We start from the raw sequence: 23,220 nt of genomic DNA on the forward strand, positions 1-23,220 counted from the left end.
AGAACCCATCACGCTCAGCAGTTCAGATCGGGTCAGACAGGAAATCAAACATGAACGCAGTGTAAAACATCTGTAAACCTTCAAAATAAAAGTCACAAGCAGATTTCCAGTGGCTTAACTAGTAAAGAAAATAAGTAATTAATTCCTCAGTAACCTCCATAGCCGAGGTAAACAGAGCAGAAAATAAGCCACAGACAGTTTTGGTTACATGCAACTGTCTTTCTCTTGATTGTTATCACGTGAACTGTCAAAATAATGCATGAGCCTACAATTGTCTGGTTAATTATCCTCATTTCATGACATTGCGGGACCAGCTGTGTGGAACGCTTTCGCTGCTGTTTTGCGTCTGAAAGGCTCCCGGTGGGAATAACGCGCCGCTTACAAATCCAGTGAAAAATTGGGGTAACAGTGAGTCAAAGCAACTGTTCAATTTCCCCTTTTTCACAGAAATGCTTTTCTTAATATTGGTAGCAGTGGCAGATGTAAACATTTGGGTGGCAAAAAATCTAAGCAGGGTGGCAATGCTGGACCTCCTCGTTTAAGTATGTGAAGATTAACAAAATTTAAAACGAGTTAAAATATTACCAAAAACTCTTAAAAACTATTTATTGTGTCATTATTTGTTCTAAGAAAAAATGTTCTATAGAATTATTACAAAAGCAAACAAATGCAGGAGACAGCATCGTAAAAATAATTAATTTAAAGGGCTGATTTCTGCAATTGCTTTTAGGAAAACTTAAGTGATATTTGAAACATATGCAAATGAAGGATCCTCCCGTAGAGCCACCACTGGTCGCGAGTAGGGATGGTTTACATATCAGATGTTAAACCCATTAAAAACAGAAATATTCCAAACTTAATTAAACATGAAAACAAATTTGTTTAAAATATGAGCGGGTACGCTAAAGAACAAATAAATTGACACATATCTACAGTTATACATGCAAAGGCACACAAAACAGTCATACAATGATACTTAATTTGGAGCTGTTCTATCACTAATTTTCACTAACCAAAAACAATTGAAATTCTCTTAAAAAATAAAAAAAGGAAGTTTTGACTTAAGCACCTCGCCTAAATTACTGTGTCATTTTAGTGTCCTACACTTAAAATTTCAACCATCGACATTTATACGATTTCAACCTGTTGAAATTAGATTTCTTTTGTTCCCTGAGAAAACACCGCACACCGTGCACTACAACAGAATAAACAGTTACGTGCACAGCTGCACACAGCTGCAGTTGAAAATAAAAGTGTCCAATCATGGCAACTTTAATTAAACCACACAAACCTCTGCACACACACACACACACACACACACACACACACATTCAGTGTTGTGCACCGAAATGACATCTTTAATTGACTAATTTACATTTTACACTCGTGGTGTGAAACACACACACACACACACACACACACACACACACACACACACACACGCGCACACACGCGCACACACACACACACACACACACACACACACACACACACACACACACACACACACTGGCCCCCCAGGGGACATAATGACACATTGACAGAATGCACACAATTATCTTTTTTAATGGAGTGCAAACGTATATGCATCAGCTCGCGCGTGCATGCACATAGACACGCGCAGAATGAGCGATTATTCATTCATAATCGTGAGTGGACGGTAGGGGGTCAGAGGTGGCGGTGGTCAGACAAACGTGTACCTCGCGCTACCCGGAACCATTATGTAGACAGGAAACTACCATTTTACCGCTAGCAGCGTCGGAGGAGCCGTCGTCTGCGGAGGGGGGGGACACCTAGACCTGAAACGGGGCGGAAAGCAGCCAGCCGAAGAGAGAGGCCGGGGTGGAAAAACACGAAAGAACCACAGGAAAGGCTACGTGTGGGTGAAGTACAACGGAACGGTCGAGCTTTCGGGACTTTGGAGTCAGACAATGGACATATGGGAACAGGCCAGCGGAAAGGGGTTTTGTTAGCGAGAGTAGAGCAGCCCTCCCGGGCCGATGGAGCTCCGGGCCTTCCACTGTGGCTTTATATGGATGGAGAAAAAGGCCCCGCCAGCAGGCAGTAGGGACCCCGCTTTCCGAGCTCGTTCCCACCCTCGTGTTACCACGCTGCTGCCGTGGCGGTTCTGAGCTGGCTTTTGCGCTCGTGTTCTTCAAGGTAAAAACAAAAACAAAAACAAAAGCACCTTCCTACAGGACAGTGTTTGCTAACGTGTTAGCCGCAAAGCTAAGCCCAGCTATCGGCTCAGCTAAGTTAGCTTTGCTAGCCCTCAGCCAGCAAACTCACACACATCCTTAGATTGTTATTGTTTCAGCTACTATTTATATCTTAATGAGCTATATGTATATAAATAGCGTTATATTTGATTGCTTTGGCCTACTTTTTACAGCGGAGGAGTATCATTTTTGGGGGGAATTAACATTAACACTGCGTGATTGACAGATGCTACTTATTTCCACCCAGGCAGTTATTTATCCCTAATTAACAGATCAATTTTATTTCTAAGATTGTCGAGCTGAGATCTACCCGGTGGCGTGTTTTCTCCCGCACCTGCAGCTCAGCAGGAGCTTCAGACCTGTGGACCATCCGGTAAGATGCTAATAACGCTCGTGTAAACAATCACATTCCAATATTTAGAGTTTCAGAATTTATGGTGCAAATGTACGGACATAAATGAGATTCTAGCTAAACACGTGCCATTTTTAATACAGTGCACGTGCCTCAATGTTCATTTTACAGAAACTGTCGCTCAGTCTGCAGCTCACACGAGATAACTGTATTATAGTAGGTTTGACTGAAGGTAGTTTTTATGAGTTTCAGGTTTGCATGATTTTAGTCAAAAGGCAGTCAAAAAAATCAACTTATATTGAGACTTAACCCACATTTACCCAATCTCATCCTGATAAATTCCATGCTTATTTGATTGGATGAATTTATAAGCAACACACGGAGCCCTTTAACTAATTAAGGATTGTGACTGGTGCGTCACTGAATGCGTTGCACTCAGGTCCTCAAAATGTCACCTGAAAAAAAATATATCACCCTTGTTTGTTGGATTGATGAATATTGGTTAGGAAAGTTTGCATACCGCCCAAACTTACTTCACTGTCAGCACAAATTCCATAGAGTACTGAAATGTGGTGAGAAATATAGAACAAGTTAGTTACTAAAACTGGCCCTCACTCAGCTTTGATTTTAGTTACGACAAATGTGTAAAGTGGTGAAATGATATTGTGGATGAATCATTTACTCTAGTTTACAATAGGGATGCACCGATCAGGTTTTTTGCTGCCGATCACCGATACCGATCACGTGGATTGGCCAGAAATTTTCTACAACATTATAATGAGTGCTACAAACTACATAATCTGGGAATAAAGGAAATGTAACCTAATCTAAAATGGTCTGTATTAGGGTTGTCACGGTGTGAAAATTTAACCTCACGGTTATTGTGACCAAAATTACCACGGTTTTCGGTATTATCGTGGTGTTTTTTTTAAACGTGCTACATTTTCACACAGTTAAATAAACCCTGTATGTCAGGAAATATTGTCCTCAGTTTGTGTCTAAATTTTGCCTAAAATGTGTTATTTTGTAATTATGTTGTTTATTTGTTTACATATTTCCCCTTTAGTCTTTAAAATACCAATATTTGCCCATAACTTCTTCTTTTATGTCTGTTTGATGTCATCATTTTAAAAATATTAGATCAGATGATACTCAGTACTCAAGTAGCCTTCTAATCAGATACTTTTTTACTCTTACTTGAGTAATAAACCCTATATCAGGAAAATATTGTCCTCGGTTTTTGTCTAAATTTTGCCTAAAATGTGTTATTTTGTAATTATGTTGTTTATTTGTTTACATATTTCCCCTTTAGTCTTTAAAATACCAATATTTGCCCATAACTTCTTATTTTATGTCTGTTTGATGTCATCATTTTAAAAATATTAGATCAGATGATACTCAGTACTCAAGTAGCCTTCTAATCAGATACTTTTTTACCCTTACTTGAGTAATAAACACTATATCAGGAAAATATTGTCCTCGGTTTGTGTCCTTCCAGTGAGCTTTGCAGATGTGGGAAAATGTCATCAGGCAGTAATCGTTGTTAAATTCATAATTATTCTCGGAGAGAGACCAACTCTTATCTGCCCCTGGGAGCCCCGTAATGCATAGCGTCATTTCAACATGGCGGTGTCCGCGACACGGTTTATATGCAGGTAGCAGCGCTGCAGCTGCTTCATATAGCGACTCGTTGCATTCTCCCTCAACCCAAATCCTCGGATCACGCATTTTAGCTAAAACGCTAACGTTAGCTTGCCTTGTGTTGACTGTAGAGTTGTGGGTGATGGTCATGCAGATGTGTCATGAGGTTTGAAGCGTTGCTGCCTTTCACAGACACTTTTCTGCACGTGCTGCAAACAGGATAGCCGTCTTCTATCAACTGTCCCTCGGCATTCTTCAGATATCCAAAACATGCCCGTACTTCCCACTTTGTCTTTTTTTAGGGATAATAAATGTCCTGAGTGCTGCCGTCTCCTCCTTTGGCCATTATTTCAGCTTCAGCTTCAAGAAAGTTTTGGTTGTAAACAACAAAGTGCTCATGTGCCGCCGGCAACTTCAGCAGATGATACGGTGGCTGGTAAAGGTCATCGCGCCTACACCGCAGCCACGGTAAACCCACCCAAATAATATAGTTTTTTTTTTAAAACAAGACGGTTATTATTATTGTCAACTTTTTTTTACCGGGGTTTACCGCTACACCGGTTACCGTGACAACCCTACCTGATCGGTCTGCTTTGATCTATTTTGAAAACTCCGATCAAAACCGATAGGGGCGCTATCGGTCGATTACGATCAAATGCCGATCCATCGGTGCATCCCTAGTTTACAACATGTTTTCTTTTCTTATCATCTTTCCTCTAACTTGTCTGTCTTCTGTACTTTACAACATTATCCTCCTTTTATTTCTGATGGAAACTGACAGCAGGTCCTTACTGATTCAAACAAAAAGGTTATGCTGTATTTTCACAAATGTTCAGATACAGAATCACTAAGTTGTCTCTGCCATGCACAGATGTGATGGCACACATCAGGATGTTTGGTCCTTGGGCTCTTTCTCGTGGGAGGGTTTTCTACATTCAGTGCTTTTCCCTAAACTAAAAAATGTGATTGAACTTCCCACGTTTTTGTGGTGACTAGGCAAAGGTAATGCAGACCAACTATGACAATATTTTAAAATGTCTCTTTAATTGAAGACTTGAACGTAGGGCCGAGTGTGCAAAATTTGAATATGAAATTGTGTAATGTAAAATGTGATTAACTCTTTCACTGCCAGTCGTTTCCTTATCAGAAAAGCCCTTCGCCGCCAGAGATTTTCAGCGTTTTCACAGTTTATTTTTTTTAAGTCACAGAACGTTGCGCTGTATGATGATGTCAATGCCAAAACTGCCAAAACAAAAAGGAGACTCACCTCTTAAATCAGGAAGAATCCGCGCGTTTCGAGCGTTATCCGTTTTTTCTTAATCCGTTGTCGAATTGTGATCGGCAGAAACTTTTCTGATTCCAGGGTGTCCCGGGGTTTTAAAAAGTATTAAAAAGTGATAAATAAAAATAGTCAAATTTAAGGCCATTAAAAGTGTTAAATTTGGTCTCAGAGGTATTATTTTTTCCAAATTAGGTATTATTTTTTTCAGACTATCAGATGCCGTATTCTGAACATCGACATAGAAATATATTCTGAATGAAATGTGTTGAACGATTATAAAAACAAAACAAGCTGATTATTTGCTCCTCCCACTTGCGCTGCCCTGAGTTGCAAATGAAGCGCTCCTCCACAGTGTTGCCAACCTGGCAACTTTGACGCTATTTCTAACAGCTTTTCAGACCCCCTTCTTGTCTTTTTAAATCTTAAAAGTACCTAGCGAACACCTCAGAAACATCTCTGGTAACCTTAGCTACTTTCTGGATAACTGTCGTCAACATTTCCTGCAGGTTAGCTAAACACTCCGCCTGCACTCCGGACCGTTCTTCAGGACATTAGGAAAGGGAATGGTGCAGTGATGTGTCGGTCGCTAAAGAAACAGCTCTCAGAGTCGGCTCCCTGTTGGAGTAACCAGAGTGAGTGACACACACTGCACCTGCGGACTCCTGAGCCACTAAAAACGGCTAAATGTGCGCGTGCGGCGTGCTAAACACACGTGCAGCTTGCCCCTGATTGCTGTGAGACCGGGTTGGGGGGGGGGGGTGCAGCTGTGGTTGGGACAATTATTACATTAACTGATGGACTTGTAAATAAATAGTTTATAAATAAGGTAGAAATAAGTTTCTCACGCTGATAAATAATAACTAATCTCTCTGAGGACACGGTGCTAGTGCACTCTCCTACAGCACCTTGACATGACTCAATAAATGTTATGCAACATTTTGTGAACAGCAATTTGCATGTATTTGTTATAAATGCCACTGTATAATTCTTGCTATCAGTATTTGCAAGATATTGGTATTTGGGTCTGTACTGGTTAGACTTAAATGAGTTAAACCAAGGTCTATAGCCCTTGGGTCATAAACTATGAGCTATAAGTATATTGGTCTTTTTATACTGGGAATCAGGAGTTATTTTAGTGATCATCTTGTTTCTTGTTTATTTTTGCCCTGATTGTGCCCTGAGCAGTTTTATGACTGAATTAAAAAAAAATCTACATAAATTGAAAAATCGTCTTAAATAATCGAGATCTCAATTTCAGTCACAATAATCGTGATTATTGTTTTTGCCATAATCGAGCAGCCCTACTTTAGCATATCCGGTCACATAATGATGACGTCATATTCAGTGGTCGTTCTGCATCATTTCAGGCCTCGTGGTCAACTGTCTGAACCGCTGAACATAAGTACCTGGCTTATTTTCTAAGTAAAATAAATATGTGCAATACGTTGTCAACATCAGTGAGTCTCTAAGTCTATTCTTTTTGTATGTTATATATGTTAAAATATGTGTAAATAGGTCGCTGATTAACACTTGCAATTTAGTGTTGTGATGGTTTTAAAAATATTCTGAAGGTAGTAAAAAAAAGTATTAAAAAGTAGTAAATTTTACTTAAGGATTGCTGTATATACCCTGGATTCGCTCCTCACTTTTTTTTCAGCAACAGCCTAAAACGATCTCCTAACATGGGTTTTCTGCTTCCTGGTCATGTGACGTGTGACGTACGTGGATGAAGATCAGCTTTAGAGCTGAGATGTTTGTTCTCATGATGCGGGGGCTCACACGGTAAAAAAAAAACAAAATGCGAATGACAACTTGGTTGTTAATGAATTAATAGGCTGGTTAGTTGGGAGGTCAGACTGGAAACTGGTTGCAAATGATCTTTTTTTTTCCAAAAATTTACAAGACTTGATTTTTAATTGAAATTGAAAAAGCAGATATAAAATTTTACACTAAGGCCAAAGTATTTCATTTTTGATGAGGTATCAAGATTATAGAAATATTTCCATATTAGATTAATAGGATGTAAAAGAAAATTGGTGGCAGAATCCACGAAAACCATTATTGTTCTCAGCAGCTTCAGTTGTCATTTTTGCTATTTTTTTCTCATTTTGGGGCGACGGTGGCACAGGAGTTAAGTGCTCGCCCCGTAATCGGAAGGTTACAGGTTCGAGCCCCACTCAGTCTGTCGCTGTCATTGTGTCCTTGGGCAAGACACTTAACCCCGCTTGCCTGCTGGTGGTGGTCGGAGGGACCGGTGGTGCCTGTGCTCAGCAGTCTCCCCTCTGTCAGTGCGCCCCAGGGCAGCTGTGGCTACATCGTAGCTCATCCCCACCAGTGTGTGAATGGGTGAATGACTGGTTGTGTTGTAAAGTGCCTTGGGGGGTTCCAGGACTCTAGAAGGTGCTATATCAAATACAGGCCATTTACCATTTCCATCATTAATAATATTGTTAATATTTATATTCAGCAGTTATTGGTGTGTGTTATCTAGGGATGTGAATCTTAGAGCAACTCACCATTTAATTCGATTCCGATTCTTGGGGTGCCGACTCGATTCAGAATCGATTCTCGATTCAGAATCGATTCTCGATTCTCAATTTAAATCGATTCACAATCAGTATTAACAAAGAGTGTCAGCTCCAGGATGAACTACTTTGTTGTACAAGTTAGTTAAAGCTATGGGACATTTTTATTTGACTTTAAACTGGTCGTGCTCCAGAAATGCAAATTTACAAAGTAAACTAAAGTGATTCTAAAACTGTAAACAGAAACAATCTTTTGACCAAAAGGCAACATTTATTTTTGCTTACCTTGTAAAATATAACACATCTTTAGTTACCGTAGATTTGAAAGTAATACGGTCAAATACTTTTCAAGTATGTGTAGAAACAAGTTACATGAGTAATCCTGAGTACTCATTCATCAACTTAGAAAATAAATACGCTAATACCGTAAATCTTCTAATATTGGCCTGTATTCAATTAACGGCCGGGTATCATATTTTGGCCGGTGTGGGAGTCGGCGGAGGTGAATAATGGCCGGTATTTTATTGTGGCCGGGTGGAAAGTGGTAACAAGCAAGTACGGGGGGGGGGGGGGGGGGGTGTCATCCATCTCACTTTTGATTTGCCAGTGATAGACTGCGAGGGTAACTTTAACCGTGCGGAGACGAAGAGGAGGCGAAAATTTGATATCAAGTTCAAAGAGAACGTGCTGATTATGCTGCAGAACACTCTGGGGAGCAGTAGCAGGGGTTGTATGAACTAGTCGACTTCACCGCTCTATAGTGACTTTTTATGCCTGTCATCGACTAGTCGCTGTCACGTGATAATGACCGGCAAGATGCAGTCCTCGGAAAAGACAGCAGCCTGCTGTCAGCAGGTGACAGGTGATGCGCCCCGCTCCACAGCAGCGAAATGCATCAGGCACAAATAAAAGAATAAAAGACAGAAAACATAAAAGGAAATGAGCCGACATGAACGATCGCGTGTTAAATTAGTTTTTGAGGTGGCGACACCTGATTTGGCCGTGCTCAGGACGCAGATGTCTGGAGTGCGTCAACAATCAGAGCTTTGCATGTGCAAGCTGGTTAAGGTTAGGATGGGGGTGAGGGGAAGGTTAAATTGCAAGAGGGTAAAGGTCACATTTTGGATAAATGTGCGTTTTACGGCGGGTGTCAGTGCCGACGCTCTGGCACAGCGCGTTGCCTCCCGTGGCCAGCAAGCAGCGAGCACTCTGCTGTTTTTGCGGTCGGTAGATCTTTTAGAACTGCAGTTCAAAGGTAACTCATAAGGTGAATATATATGAACCCAGGTAGCAGTTTCTCTTTAGGATTGAGAGGAGATGCAGGAAGATAATAAACAGGCAGGACAGAAAAATAGTCAAATAAAAACAAGTTAGTTTTTGTACCTGCTGGTTGCAACAAACAGACACCATTGAAGGTAATCAGAAGTGAGGAACAGAAAATGAAATAATTATTTTAATGTTTAGAGCAGCAGGAACTCCGAGAGGCTGCAGGCGCATCAGTGAGTTTGCGGCCGCTGCGCAGGGGGAGGGGGGAGAGGGCTGAAGCAGGAACGACCGTTGTTAAAAGAAATGTGTTTAACTTTGAAAATGTGGGCGCAATTTTAATTGTCAAAAACTCCAGCGAACAATTAGTTCATTTTGCTCAAATAGAAATAGAGGCCTGCCTCTAATACTGGCCCTCCTTCCAATAAAGGCCTGGAGCTTGATGAGCTTGGGTCAAATACAGGTCCGGGCCTGTATTAGAGGATTTACGATATCTCAAATTTCTGAGTATGGAAAAAATTACATTCAAGTGTCCTCTTATCAGCAGATTCAAACATTTAAACATTTAGGTGTTTCAGATTTTGGAGCAAGAGTTTTATTTTTTTAAATAAACTTTTCGTATTTCTGTAATGACTTTGATCTCCTGCTATTCTTGTACTCAGTTGTGTATCTAAACTAATGGATAGAATTTTTTTTTACAGTTTTCTTTGTAAAATATTTGCATAAAACTTAACATCAACTTAAAAACAAGCACAACTTAATCAACATTGACAAAAATGTAAAGTTGGGCATAGTTTGAATGAGAATGATAACGACTCAGGTTCCGATCCAATTTCCTTGTTAAAATCCCAATTCCTAGCAATTCACAATTCCAAATCTGTAAAGCAGCAGGGTCAAAAACATGTTTTCCATGAGCCACATAACCATATTTCTTATTAGAAATGAGAAAAGTCTGAAGTTCTCCATGAGCTTTAATTCGATGAATTTTCTCATTTAAAGCCTTACTTAAGAACGCAGAAACGCAAAACACTTCTGGCAAATTCTTCTTTATGTTTATGTTTACTTATTTGGCAGATGCTTTTATCCAAAGCGACGTTTAATTCCTAACTGGTATTCGGCAGATTCGTCTTCTGGATGGCAGACTGGGTATTAAAGCTAGGAATCGGAATAAAAAAATGTTAATGATTCCAGAAAAAACTGAAAATTAGTCTTGGTTCCAATCGATGCTCAACCCTACATAAATGTAGTGCCGGGCGATGTGGCTTAAAATCAATATCACGATATATTGAGGATTTCACCTCAATAACGATAAATGGACGATAACTAAATGGATGCGCAGAAACTAAGTTGTCCACTAGATGGGGCTGTCACGTGCCAGTTGAGTCACATTTTTGGCGACTCAAGGTGGTACAGCTTCTTAAAGGGACATGAATGATGCCAGTCTACACACACCTTTTCCTTTTTCATCATCAAATTTATTGACATGGAAAAAATAATTCGAGAGTCAGAAATTTTGATGACAATACATTTTCGATGAATTGCCCAGCCCTACATAAATGTCTCACTTTTTGATTTGAAGTGAGTATTTTGCAGCAGCAGTACAAAATACTAAATACAGGGTATGTGCCGTACTTACGAATTTCAGAAATCAAACGTTCTCAGTTCTTTGTATCTCTGTTCTGTATCAAATCACAGAGCTGCTGATGACCTCCCCTCTCTTTTTTCAGGTTCTCCTGTGAACTCCACATCAGGACAGAAGTCTGACAGAATGAGCTGTCCGCTGAAATAACACACTTCACCTTCAGGAACTTCTTGGCCTGGATTTCAAATCAGCTTATGGATGTGAAACCCTTTAAAGAAACACTACAGACTTAAAACAAATATATGATTTAGTATGTTTCTTATTTATGACCCTTTTGATATTATCATACTCTAAGCACTTGAAGGCTTTATTCATGAATGAAAAGTATAGGAATTAGTTATGTACATGTAGGTGAGGAGGAAAACCGCGCGTTGACTTGCCTAAGGAACTGAAGCACGACTGTCTCAGAAAGCTAGATCTGTTGAGGTCAACGAGGGCTTTCCTCTGTTCTGTGGTTTGGTGTACTAGGTAGTTCTTTCCGCTGAACACTTGGCCACAGCTGTATTGGGAGATGTTCCAGTTCAGCAAGTACCCCATGGACATTTTGGAGATGCTCAGTGGTCACCAAGCCCACCAGTTTAAAGGTCTTGGATTAGAGCGACAACTGAGCCACCAACAGCAGGTCCAACTGCAGCATCAACAGCAGCTTCAGCAGCAGCACCAACCGTCTGCAGACACCTCTGGGACCCTTCTGTCTGGACTTGGACTTGGAACCCTCCAGACCTCTCGGAGCAACGCCTTTGCTGACTCATCTTCATTATTTGCCAAAATGAGTGCCCCTCCCCCAACGGTTTCCCATCAGAGCCAATCGTCGTCCTCTTCCCACAGCTCTAGGAAGTCTAGTAAGATTAGCAGCAGCAGCGGGAGCTCCTCGTCAGGATACCCTCAGTTTCTCCGACCTTTTCACCCGGCTGAGGCAGCTCTGGCTCAGGAGCAGCTTCATTCTGGGATGGGACGTTTTGACTTCAGCGGAAGCAGTAGTGGAGGGAGTGCTGGGGTAATTGGGGTCACACCTGCCCCCCCACCTCCATTGCATCCAGGTCTATCAGTCCCTCAACCTTCCACTGGCCCCTCTTCTTCATCATCTGCCTCTACTACCATTTCAACTTCCAACAATCCCTCCAGCAGCACTGCAGTACCCTTAGTTGGCCAGTCTGACCCCCGCAGCCTCCACCAGCAATTCAGCTGCATGCTTGCTGCCAACCAGTACTTCCTGTCTGGCGTTCCCACCAACAGCAGCCTGGAGCAGTTCCTCGTTCAGCAGGGCACCCATAACCACTTGGGCTTAGGTCTTAGTCAAGGAGCCGCCGAGCCAAACTCTGCCCTGGCCCCTCCCCCTGCCCTGCACTCCTCCCACAGCCACACCACTTCACAGCCTCAACAGCAACAACAGCAGCTAACCCCTCATGCCTTATCTCACCCACACAGCCACACTCACCACCCACACCCCATCCACCCAGCGCCTCAGCCTGCCCCACTGGGTGGTTTTGATTTTCAAGGCATTCCAGTGCTTTCCTCTAACCAGATAGCGTCATTAATGCAGCAAGAGGCAGGCATTCCCCTCCCCCTACCTCTTCACTTGTCGCTGTCTAAAGATGATTCAACAAAGTCAGGAGACACTACTTCAAGTGGTGGGGGCAGGAGAAAGAAGGCAATGGCAGGCTACCTTCCTCAGAGGAAAACAGATGGCAACGGCCAAAATCCCAGTAGCTCAAGTGGGCACAGTCAGAGCTCTTCAGGCCTAGTGAGAGGAGGATCTGGGGGTGTTGGGCTAAGTGACATCAGGAGCGAAACACAGCACTCCTCTCTTCTCTCATCCTCCTCACAGCAGCAGTCATCCTCCAATGTCTCCTCATCTTCATCTGCCCCCGCATCCTCAAATCCCACTTCTGTACTCGTAGCCAATGGTAACCAACAGCTCTCCAAATCCCAAGAAAGGCGCAGAAGCTCATCTGGCCGACCCGAACCAGAACCCCTTTACCATTGTGGCGAGTGTGGCAAAACATTCACTCACCTCTCCAGCCTTCGAAGGCATCTCCGCAGCCATGGCTTAACACCGGAAAGCCAAAGCAGAAAGTCGGGTTGTAATTCTCCCAGCCCAGAGAGAATATTTTGTTGTGGCGAGTGTGGAAAGAGATTCAAAAAGAGAGGTCACCTCATCCAGCATAGTGTCACCCACTCAGAAAACCGTCCCTTCACTTGTAGCATCTGCCAGAAGTCTTTCAACCGTCGAGAGTCTCTCACTAGACATGAGAAGATTCACGATGAGAAGCCCTTCCGGTGCCCAGCTTGCGGGCGTTGTTTTCGCGAGAGCACTTCGCTTCTTAACCACGCCGCGTCAGGTGCTTGTGGCAAACCTCCCCGTAGTTCAAAGAGCCGGGGGACGACACATGCATCGTCCAACGCAAGCAGCGGTAAAATGGGAAATTCAAATAACAGCGGCATGGCGGCGGACAAATATGCAACAGATTACTCGAGAAACCGGTACCAGAACCAAGCACCCTACAGCGGTGCCGTAGATGACTACAGGCGATCACAAACTTCAACTCTTTACTCCACAGAAAGCACACTAGGCAACGACATGACCAGCCAAACCCTTCGCAAGGCTCCTTTAGCTCCAACTCTTCATCCTCATCCACAAAGTCAACAACATCACCACCCACAACAGCAACCCCACCTCCCTCTGTCTTCCTTATTAGATGATTCAGAAGACGAGGTTACTAGCAGTGCTATGTCCGCTATAGCTGCTGCTGCTGCAGCCTCTTGTGATTTAAACGCAGAAGGTCGGGATGGAGAAAGAAGGGACATCATTGGAGGTCTGCTGGGGGGGTTGGGGTTTGGTAACTTGAGTGGACCAACATCAGCAGCTACTCTAAATGGTTCTACCATGCCTTTAACCCACCCCAGCCTTCCCCAAGCAAAGCCAAGGAGGCCACGAAAACCCAGGGAAAAAAGGGACCCAAACACCATCGTGAGGAGGAGGAGGAGCCCGGCGCCTCCCGGAGATGGCTCAGAGAGGCCATACGGGTGTCAGATATGTGGCAAACGCTTCAGGAGGGCTGAGACTTTGCGACGCCACAATCGAGTTCATACAGGGGAGAAACCTCATGCCTGTGACATTTGTGGAAAGCTGTTCCGTGAGCCCTTCCACCTCACTAAGCATCTGACTGTGCACTCGGGACAGAAAAACTACAAATGTAATCTTTGTGGGAAGATGTTTGCCTATGCTCAGAGTCTTGTCAGACACGGGAAGCTACACAGAAAAGGTGAAATTGACAACCAGGGGAGGAGAATCAAAGGTGCTGCAGCTGCTGCCATCAGTCAAGTCACCAACTCGGGAAGCTCCGACTACTTCTCATCATGCTCCCAAGGAGAGAAGTCGCCAACATCTGGTACCCCTTCCCAGAGGCTTTACACTTGCACGGTTTGCTGGAAATCGTTTCGACACTATTTCCACCTTACTGCTCATCAACAGACTGTCCATGGTGGTGGAGTGGGACTGGAAAAGTCCTACCGTTGTGACGTATGTGGCAAAGCCTTTGCCTACTCAAACAGCTTAGTACGGCACAAGTTGTCTCAGCATGGCATTGACCGAAGCGGCCACCGGGTCAACCAGTCTCAGTCCTCCGGATACTCGCCACTCTTTTTTGATTCTGGCTCTGGTTCCAGCTATACTGGATCATCCCATGTGCAGCAGGGGGTCTCTGAGCAGCAGCAGCAGCACCCTTTTCACTACCGTTCAAAAAACTTCCAAAAACGGCATGGACAGCCACGAAAGCACAGAAAGAAAAAACGACGGATAGTGATCCACAGCATCATGAGAGACGGGAAGCTGGTGGGTGTCCCTCTGAGTAAAGACACTCGCAAGAAACTTTTGATTCTGAGGAGAAGAAGGGGCAAACTGCAGGCTAGACTCACCAGGAAAAAACTCCTGGCCCAGCTGAGAGTGAAGGGATGTATAATGAAAGCAAAATCGTGGACTGGGGGAGCCGTCAAGGTCACGGGGCTCTCTTCTATGGAAATTCCTCTTAAGCGCTTCCCTTGCCCCATCTGTCCCAGTACCACATATGCCAAACAGGGCTCTCTTCTGGTGCATCACGCCATCAGGCACCCACCAAGAAACTCAGGCCGCCATGCTCGTCTGCGGTGCCAGGTGTGTGGAAGACGTACCACCTCATTACACAAAGCCTTGAAACACAGGGGCCGGCATCTCAAACAAGCTTCATTCCAGTGCCAGAAATGCCGACACCGTTTCTGGAACCCCCTCCTTCTGGCTCGTCACAGGTTCTCCTGCAGAGCATTGTCTGCTGGCATTATCGGTGAGAACTGGGAACTGATGAAAATAAAACCACAGTCCGTTGACCAATCATGTATCAAACCATCACCAGCCCAGCAAATAGTTCCATCTCTGGCCCAGCCTGAAAGATCAACAGTTCTGACGGAGTACAGTCAGTGAACACATTATTTTAGACTAGATTGTTTTAATGTTTATTTTTATCAAATAACCCAAGATGCAAGCAAGAGCTAGCGTGTTTTTAACTAAAAAGAAAAAAATCTGAAGGAACGGGGAGTGTTTAGTTTAACTACAAAGATATCCCCATACCCCCATTAGGATAAACCTCCATCTAGTCCTAAGTGGTTGTCAACATGTCATGGACTTCTAAAGGCCGAAATACTCTCTCCCTAAGTCACAGGAACTCAACATTTCATCTGTTTTGAAAAAAAGAACTTGCATTAACATTTATTTTTATATGGTTTTTAAATATCCAGTTTGCTGTGTTTTGTACATCACAATGCATTGGATGATTATCATAGAGGTTATTATTTCACATTATTCACAGTTAAACGGTATAGTCCATGTCTTTTGCTGTGTTGATTTGTGGACAGACTCACTTTATACAAAGATGACATTTGCCCGAAAGATAATTTGATATAAAAAAATCTGAAAAGGATACCAAGTAGTACTGAAGTGATTGTAAGGGAGTTCAGACAAACGTTAAATTGCATATGGCAATGTTTATTAATGTACACTACTTTTGTCATTTTCTAAAGAGGTGAGGATGACGGGCAAATGTGGCTAACTGTTCTCAGTTTAAAATGGAAAACCTGAAATTGAGTGTACTGTACAATTTAGCAATTTTTTACTCCAAGTACCCTTTTTTTTGTCATTGTTGGTATTGTATCAGTGGGAGGGGATGAACTGGGGAATTTGTTTGTAAAACAGTGGGATGAGTATATGTATCAATGTGATATTTTTCTCCTTTCTCCTCCGCCCCGTTTACTTGCTCCCCCATTGCCACATTTTTGCCTCATTTTTGTAACTAAATCATGTACACATAGTTTAGGTCCTGTCTAATGTGCTTCTCTTTTTTTTTTACTGTAAAACTAAAACATGTAAAATTATTACTAAATTACTATCCTTTTTTTCCCTAAAAGTGAGTTGTTGAAAACCTTAAAATAAAATCTGAAATGTTAGTGATTTTTTTATTATACTGAGCATATTAGTTTTCTTTTCTGCTAATTCTATATGACATATTTGTAGTATTTTTACATACTTGGTTTTCTTTTAACTTGACTATCCACACAATTTTATTTTTACTGGCCCTAGTAGGTGCATTATTTTAATGGACCAGTAGATGGTGATGTTTATACATTTCTTTCCCAAGATGGTTGATCACAGAGACCAAATAAACAGACCAGGGCCAACTGTTTTATCATCAAAACACCTATTGAATACCAAATCAGATATTTGTGTGGTCAAGCTGTTTCTTTTCTGTAGTATGTGTTACCATTCACGCATTGCTGATGGGGGTGAGGGGCAGACATTTGGATTATTTTGCAATTTCCTGACATCTACATGTAACAACACTGTAGATTTACACCAGCTCATAGTTCTTTCTAGGAACCGTCACACCCACAATGCAGCAGATGAAACTGATTTATTGGCCTGTTACATTAGAATTGGCTGGAAGTAAAATAGTTGGGATTAGTTATTTTATATTTTTAAGTTTCAAGAGGTCTCAAATCTCTGGTTAGAAATCAATTCGGTGCATTTTTCAGGACTAATGTATGTATAACAGCTTTATTTTTACAAATGATTTTGATAAGGAGAAACATCCTTTAACAGTAAAACTGATTAGTTATTTGGGAAATAATATTTGAACGTTTTAATTGAATTTATTATTAACAAGTAATTACACATAATCTTTAATCGATCACTGAAATGAAACGTCAATAAACCAGCCAGCCAGGCGGTCACGCGGACATAGCATGGGGGAAACCTTTGGGCGGAGACTTTGACCTATTTTTAGCCAATAGAAGCCGAGAGCGGCAGCAAGTGACCCAGATTCCGCCAATCGCTGTGCAGCGGAGTCGCCGGTAGGCAACTCGGCGCGTGCAGAGAACACGTGACTCGGTGTAGCGCGCGCGAGCGGCGTAACTATACGGAAGAGTAGTCGCATTCGTTCGTTTTGTAGGATTAAATGTAATTTAAGCATTTCCCTGCATTGTAGATTTTCCAGCTAATGAATGATTTAATTTAAATGACATTAATTTATTCTTCAAAACAATAATTTAGATTTTTCTATGCAAATTATTTAGGATTTCCCTCATTCTTGTATGCATTCTTGTGATTGGACATGTGTCGATAGCCTACTGTAAGCCTAGTAAATTAACCTATAATTTATTCCGGAGGCCAAGGAGGATAGGCAAACATCCAGACTATGATAGGTGGTTTATCCTCTCTGGTTTTTGCTTGTTTAGCAGACAGCGTGAGAAAATGAGAGGGGAGGAGGACTTTCGCTCTAAATCCAGGAAGAATATTAACTCAGGGTGGTGTGATTGGATGTGCACAATGGATGTGCAGCAGTCTGAGCAATGTCGCTATTGGTTTAAACTGCAAGGAGGTGTCATGATTTATGCTAATTGTGGTGCGTTCAAGGACAACTTTGGAGAAAAATAAATCGACCACAAACACATTGCAGAATAAACAACATAAACATTTTAGCCTACTTAAAAAATAAGTAACCTGTGCACATTTTATGGATTATAACCCTTTTATGTATTGCAACAGCTATTTGGACCACTGCCCTTCAATCACTACATGCTCCCACTGGATCAGGTCATACTCAACAACAACATTGTTATGTATATTATAGTTATGCAGATGACACCCAGATCTACCTAGATCTAGTGATCATGAACCCCTACACTCACGTTGTCAGTGTTTGAAGCAAGTCCATGACTGGATGCAGTCAAACTTCCTCCAGTTAAACAAAAACAAGACTGAAGTTATTGTCTTTGGAATTAAGAAATATAGGTCATTGCTCAACTTGCCTCCAGAGAATTAAAGGAAAAAATCTCTATCTACGCCTGTGGTCCCGACGGGGGCATAGGCAACCAATCAGACCTAGGTAAGAAACGTTTGTGTCATAACTGATTTTTACCCGAGCTTCACTGGTCACACTAAGGCTGTCAGCGTTTTCTCATCTTTATCAAATAGCAAGACTCAGAGGTCTCATGTCCAGACAGGACCAAGAGAAAGCTTTGTTTGTTTTTAAGTTTTAAATTGTATTTTCTGGTGTGTTGATTTAAAAGTTTTTGTTATTCTTGCTAATAGAAGACACACTGAATTGCCTCTGTGTATGAAATGAAAGCTGCATTGCCTTAAAAGCTTTTATTTTGTAAATGTTTAATGATATAGACTACATGGCAGGAGGTTACGGTCCATCCGGACCAGAACCTCCCGCCATAAGAACAGCTTCTTTCCATCTGCCGTTAGACTTGTGAACAGATTATAAACACACAACCATGCTGGTCTTCTGTACTCGACACAACGTCACGTTATCGGCCATGTTACCATTACCTGCCATTTTTTATAGCTGAAAGTTTTATTCTAGTTTTTTTATTCTATTTTATTCTATTTTTAATCTTATTATTCATGTTATATGTAGCACATTAGTACCGAAGCAAGTTCCTAGTTTGTTAATTGTTTGTTCACTGACAATGGCAATACACCTTTTCTGATTCTGATGCCTCATCATTGGAGTGTCTCTCCAAACATTACACCATCTCACAGTCAGCAATGATGTTATCATACTAAATTCTTTTGTTTGCCAAAATTCAAAGTGAAATGCTTGAACCTTTGTGTATTTGTAAAATAATAAATAAAATATCTATCTATCTATCATCTATCTATCTATCTATCTATCTATCTATCTATCTATCTATCTATCTATCTATCTATCTATCTATCTATCTATCTATCTATCTATCTATCTATCTATCTATCTATCTATCTATCTATCTATCAATCAATCAAAGCTCATATTTACAATCTTTGAAGTGGTCCGTGAAAGCACCACTGAGTTTGAAGGGCAGTGGGGCGTTATTATAACAAAAGTGGGCGTGGTCACGTAGCCTATGCTAACCCCCCCCCCCCCCCCCCCCCCCCCCCCGACCGCCTTTCCCCAGTGAGTGGTGACGTTACGCGAGCGGCCCGTGTTGGTTCCAGCTGACAGGCGGAGAGAGACACTGTGTGTGTGAGTGTGCGCGCGTGGAAGCGAGTGTGTGTGCGTGAAGGTAGGAACGGGAGGGAGCGCGAGAGAGGAGCAAAACAAGAGCCATCATCTATCCGACTCGCGCTGGTTTTTATTTTTTGAGGGGCATCTCTTTATTTTTTCCATTTGACATCTTTGATCTCATCTCAAACCGCAGATTTAAGGGATTTTATTTTTCCTTCTTGGAGACTTCCCACCGCCGCATTCCGACTGCGTTCTGCTGGTTCTGTTATCTGCGCTCGTTGCAAGGGACCAGACAGCTGCCTTCGTCTCAGCGTTTGTTATCTGTGCCACTGTTTATTTCGCCCCTCAGGAGGGGAATTCTCGCTGTCGACCCACCGGGACCGGAGCCAGCACCGAAACAGCTCCTCTGGGCTGAGTTTGAGGAGAATCGGTGACAGCAGGCAACTCCTGGAGGCTCAGGCTGCCTGACAGGATGAATTAGATCCGATCACCATGCAGCCACTTTGGAGATAAGTCCCCCTTTTTGTTTCGTTTTTTTGATTTTGCACATTTTATGCAGGAGACGAGCTGGAAGCGAGTTTTCAGGTGGAGATCTTGTGCACGCCTCACCTGTCAGCGCTCCTTTTGACGGCGCACCCGTGAGCCACTAAGTGGATTATTTTTCAACAACACCGCTCCACCTACCCTCACCTACCTCCCCCACCCCTTTCACGCATCCCTTAAGTGATGTCAAGGCCTCTCACCCAGCTTTTGCCGCTCGATATTCCTGCCGGGGCCACCAGCCCACAGTTTGGGGGCAGTAACCCTGCTGGAAGTGGTCCCCAGAGTGGGCACCTAACCTCCATGACCAACTTGAAGTCCCTGCTACAGGTGCCAATAAAGGCCGATCAGAGAGCCGCCAAGGACTGCTGTGAGATGAAGGGTGAGTGCACGTGCGCATGTGTGGTGATGGGGAGGGGGGAAGCATGGGGATCCTTTTGGCATGAGAAGTCTTAAAGGGAAACACCTCATTTGGTCTGCTGGTATTTCATACAGAAACAAACTTCTGATGTACACCATGAGAGCAACATCTGAGTCTTGTGATATGATAGATTCAGCTGTTGTCGCATGCGTTCTGTAAGAAAATGTTACCCCTGCACAACCCTCCAAAGGTGAAATCATCGTTTTCAACTATTTTCACGTTCTAGCTCCCTGACATGATTAGTACTTTCTTTCATAAACCTGCTGCATCAAATCCTAAAGTTGTTTTCTGCCCTCTAGTGGTGGATTTAAACATTTCAGGTGGAAAATGCAAACTTTACAAAATTGTGATTGCTTTTTTTATGTACAAAAGCTCTGGTGCTTTCAGGGGGTAGGAGTTTGGCAGAGGAGTGGGAGATCTTGGACATGAATATGTAGGTGCGCCACTGGGCGCTGGGGAGCATAACTGGGTGGGTTCCTCACTCTCCAAACCCAACTGGAGTCGATGGAGCGTGGGCAAATAGACCCACTTTTGTGCAGCCTACGGATGCAACAAACTGACGCACTATTCAAAACTGATCACGTGAGACTACTATTAACTTTTCTAGTGTACCTATTGGGATTTTATATTTTTCTTTATTTATATTTATATTTTAACTATTATGCCATATCACTTGTCTTTTTTTACTGGTGGTTCCAAGAATATTTAAAAATAGGATGGGAGGCAGATCTTTTAGTTATCAGGCTCCTCCTGTGGAACCAGCTCCCAGCTTCAGTCCGTGAGGCAGACACCTTGTCTACTTTTAAGACTAGGCTTAAAACATTTTAAATAGGGTTTGTGATTAAATTGTGATGTTAGCCCAGATCTAGACGAGTGAGGGCGTAGAGGGAAGTAGAGTGAACCGTGGGGAATACAGTCTGTGACGATGGCTCTCCCTTGCCCTGCCTCCAACAGGCCTCATCTAAAAGACTAGATCATCCAGAGTTTTCTATGTAGTTATGCTGCTATGGCCTTAGACTGCTGGAGGATACACTGACCACTTTCCACACTCTACTACTTTCTTCTAATTGTATTATTTCCTGCTATTTCAGCTGTTAACTTTATTGTCTCTCCAAGTGTTTTTCTTCTCAAGAGAAGCTACAATGGTGTTCTGCTGAGCTGTGGTGGCCTCATGGAGGGACCACCGGCTGGCACACTGCTGCTATCTACTTAACATTCTCCCTCTCCTGTTAATAATGTTTTACTTTCTTTGGCATCGAATGTGCTACTACTAGTTTATCCGCTTAATTAATTATTTATTCACTAAGCTAAAGACAATAAAGTTGATCTCTTAATAAATAAAATATTTACTAAGAAATCACTAAAGAAATACTTCTTGGTAAATATGTTTTTTTTTGTGTGTGTGTGTGTGTGTGTGTGTGTGTGTGTGGGGGGGGGGGGGGGGGTACTCTGACTTCTCAATCTCCACTGACCACTCAAGTTAGACCCTGGCTCCCCGTAATCCTACTGAGGAAAAGCAGTTCAGGAAAGGAGTGAGTGAGAAGAAACCTTTATTGTAATAAACAAATTTGGTAATAAAAAACAAACACATCCATCTGCTTTATTTGTTAGACATTACAACAATCTTTACTGATGGGTCAAAATCCTACCACTCTTAAATCGCAGTTGAGCGCCATCCAAAATCTCTCTGAGGTCTGCAGATGGTCACACGTTGGACATTCTGGACACGCTGATGTCATATTTCATAGAAAATGGTTATGCATGCATATTTAACCCTTTGATGCATAATGGTCACTACAGTGGACAGGTACTCAAAATTGTTATTTATTTGTTTTTGCTATTAAGCACAGCTGCTGAAGACTTTGTTGCATTTGAGCCCCTCCATTTGGACTTCGGTAAGCCAAGCCAACATATTTCATGTTCAGAATGCACCCAGTCCACTGAGGTGGACATGTAATAAATAATTTGTAAATTATAAAATTTTACAAAAAATATTTGTTGAAATTTATTTCATTCACACCTAAAGACGAATGAAAAAAAAATGTAAAAAAATCATGGTTGAAGATTTCATAATTCATGCATCACAGGGTTCATATGAAATTCCAATCAGATTTGCGTTTTTAAATCTGAGACTTTTAAAATGTCCTTTATTAAATAAAATAAACATAATAAAGCAACAGTGTTTATCTAGACTGTAAATGTTAATGATACTGAAGAAAACAATTACCAGTTTAGTTTTGATCTGAAACACAAACAAACATTAATCATCACAGGGCCTCTAGTCTCTAGTAGGAATTATTCATAGATGTGTGTGTGTGTGTGTGTGCACGTGACTGAGTGGGTATGTGTGATTGTAAAAAACAGAGGACCTGCTTACCCAACAAACTCATATGCACACTGTTTTCATTTCAGCACTCCTTCTGGCTTCCTGGATTTTTCTTCTGTCTTGATCACTTCTTTTTATATTTAGTGGTGAAAAGCGTTCATCTAGAAGGAGAGGAGGAGGAGGAAGAGGAGGAGGGAAGAAGAGAGTGTAAAATATAAATAAATACTAGTCTGAATGCCATCAGAATCCAGCCAAAGCAGCAAGGATTGTAGAAGAATAGGAAGAGAAGTGAAGAAGAGATTGAATTGTTTCTTCATCCATCAGCTGCCTCGACAAATATTAACCAAACTGCCTCTTCTTCCTCTCTGGCTGTAGGGATGTCATAATTCACAGCTGACACACACACACACACACACACACACACACACACACACACACACACACACACACACACACACACACACACACACACACACACACACACACA

The 23,220-nt window shown here is 42.2% G+C and overlaps 2 protein-coding genes across 2 annotated transcripts in view; both read left to right on the forward strand.

Moving 5' to 3' along the window:
- The first annotated feature begins 1,581 nt into the window (after nt 1–1,581).
- On the forward strand, nt 1,582–16,399 carry znf865 (zinc finger protein 865). Its single transcript, XM_015973319.3, has 3 exons — nt 1,582–2,160; nt 2,510–2,592; nt 11,010–16,399. The coding sequence occupies exon 3, from the start codon at nt 11,436–11,438 to the stop codon at nt 15,378–15,380; it is 3,945 nt and encodes a 1,314-aa protein (XP_015828805.1). The 5' UTR covers nt 1,582–2,160; nt 2,510–2,592; nt 11,010–11,435; the 3' UTR covers nt 15,381–16,399.
- A 2,983-nt stretch (nt 16,400–19,382) lies between these two features.
- The window catches only part of dbpa (D site albumin promoter binding protein a), a 37,885-nt gene continuing 34,047 nt past the window's right edge, over nt 19,383–23,220 (forward strand). Inside the window, exon 1 of the mRNA XM_015973322.3 lies at nt 19,383–20,368. Within this exon, the coding sequence (XP_015828808.1) occupies nt 20,173–20,368 (196 nt within the window). The 5' untranslated portion in view covers nt 19,383–20,172. The remainder of the gene's footprint in view (nt 20,369–23,220) is intronic.

The sequence above is a fragment of the Nothobranchius furzeri genome, chromosome 19, assembly GCF_043380555.1.
Source record: "Nothobranchius furzeri strain GRZ-AD chromosome 19, NfurGRZ-RIMD1, whole genome shotgun sequence".
NCBI lineage: Eukaryota > Metazoa > Chordata > Actinopteri > Cyprinodontiformes > Nothobranchiidae > Nothobranchius > Nothobranchius furzeri.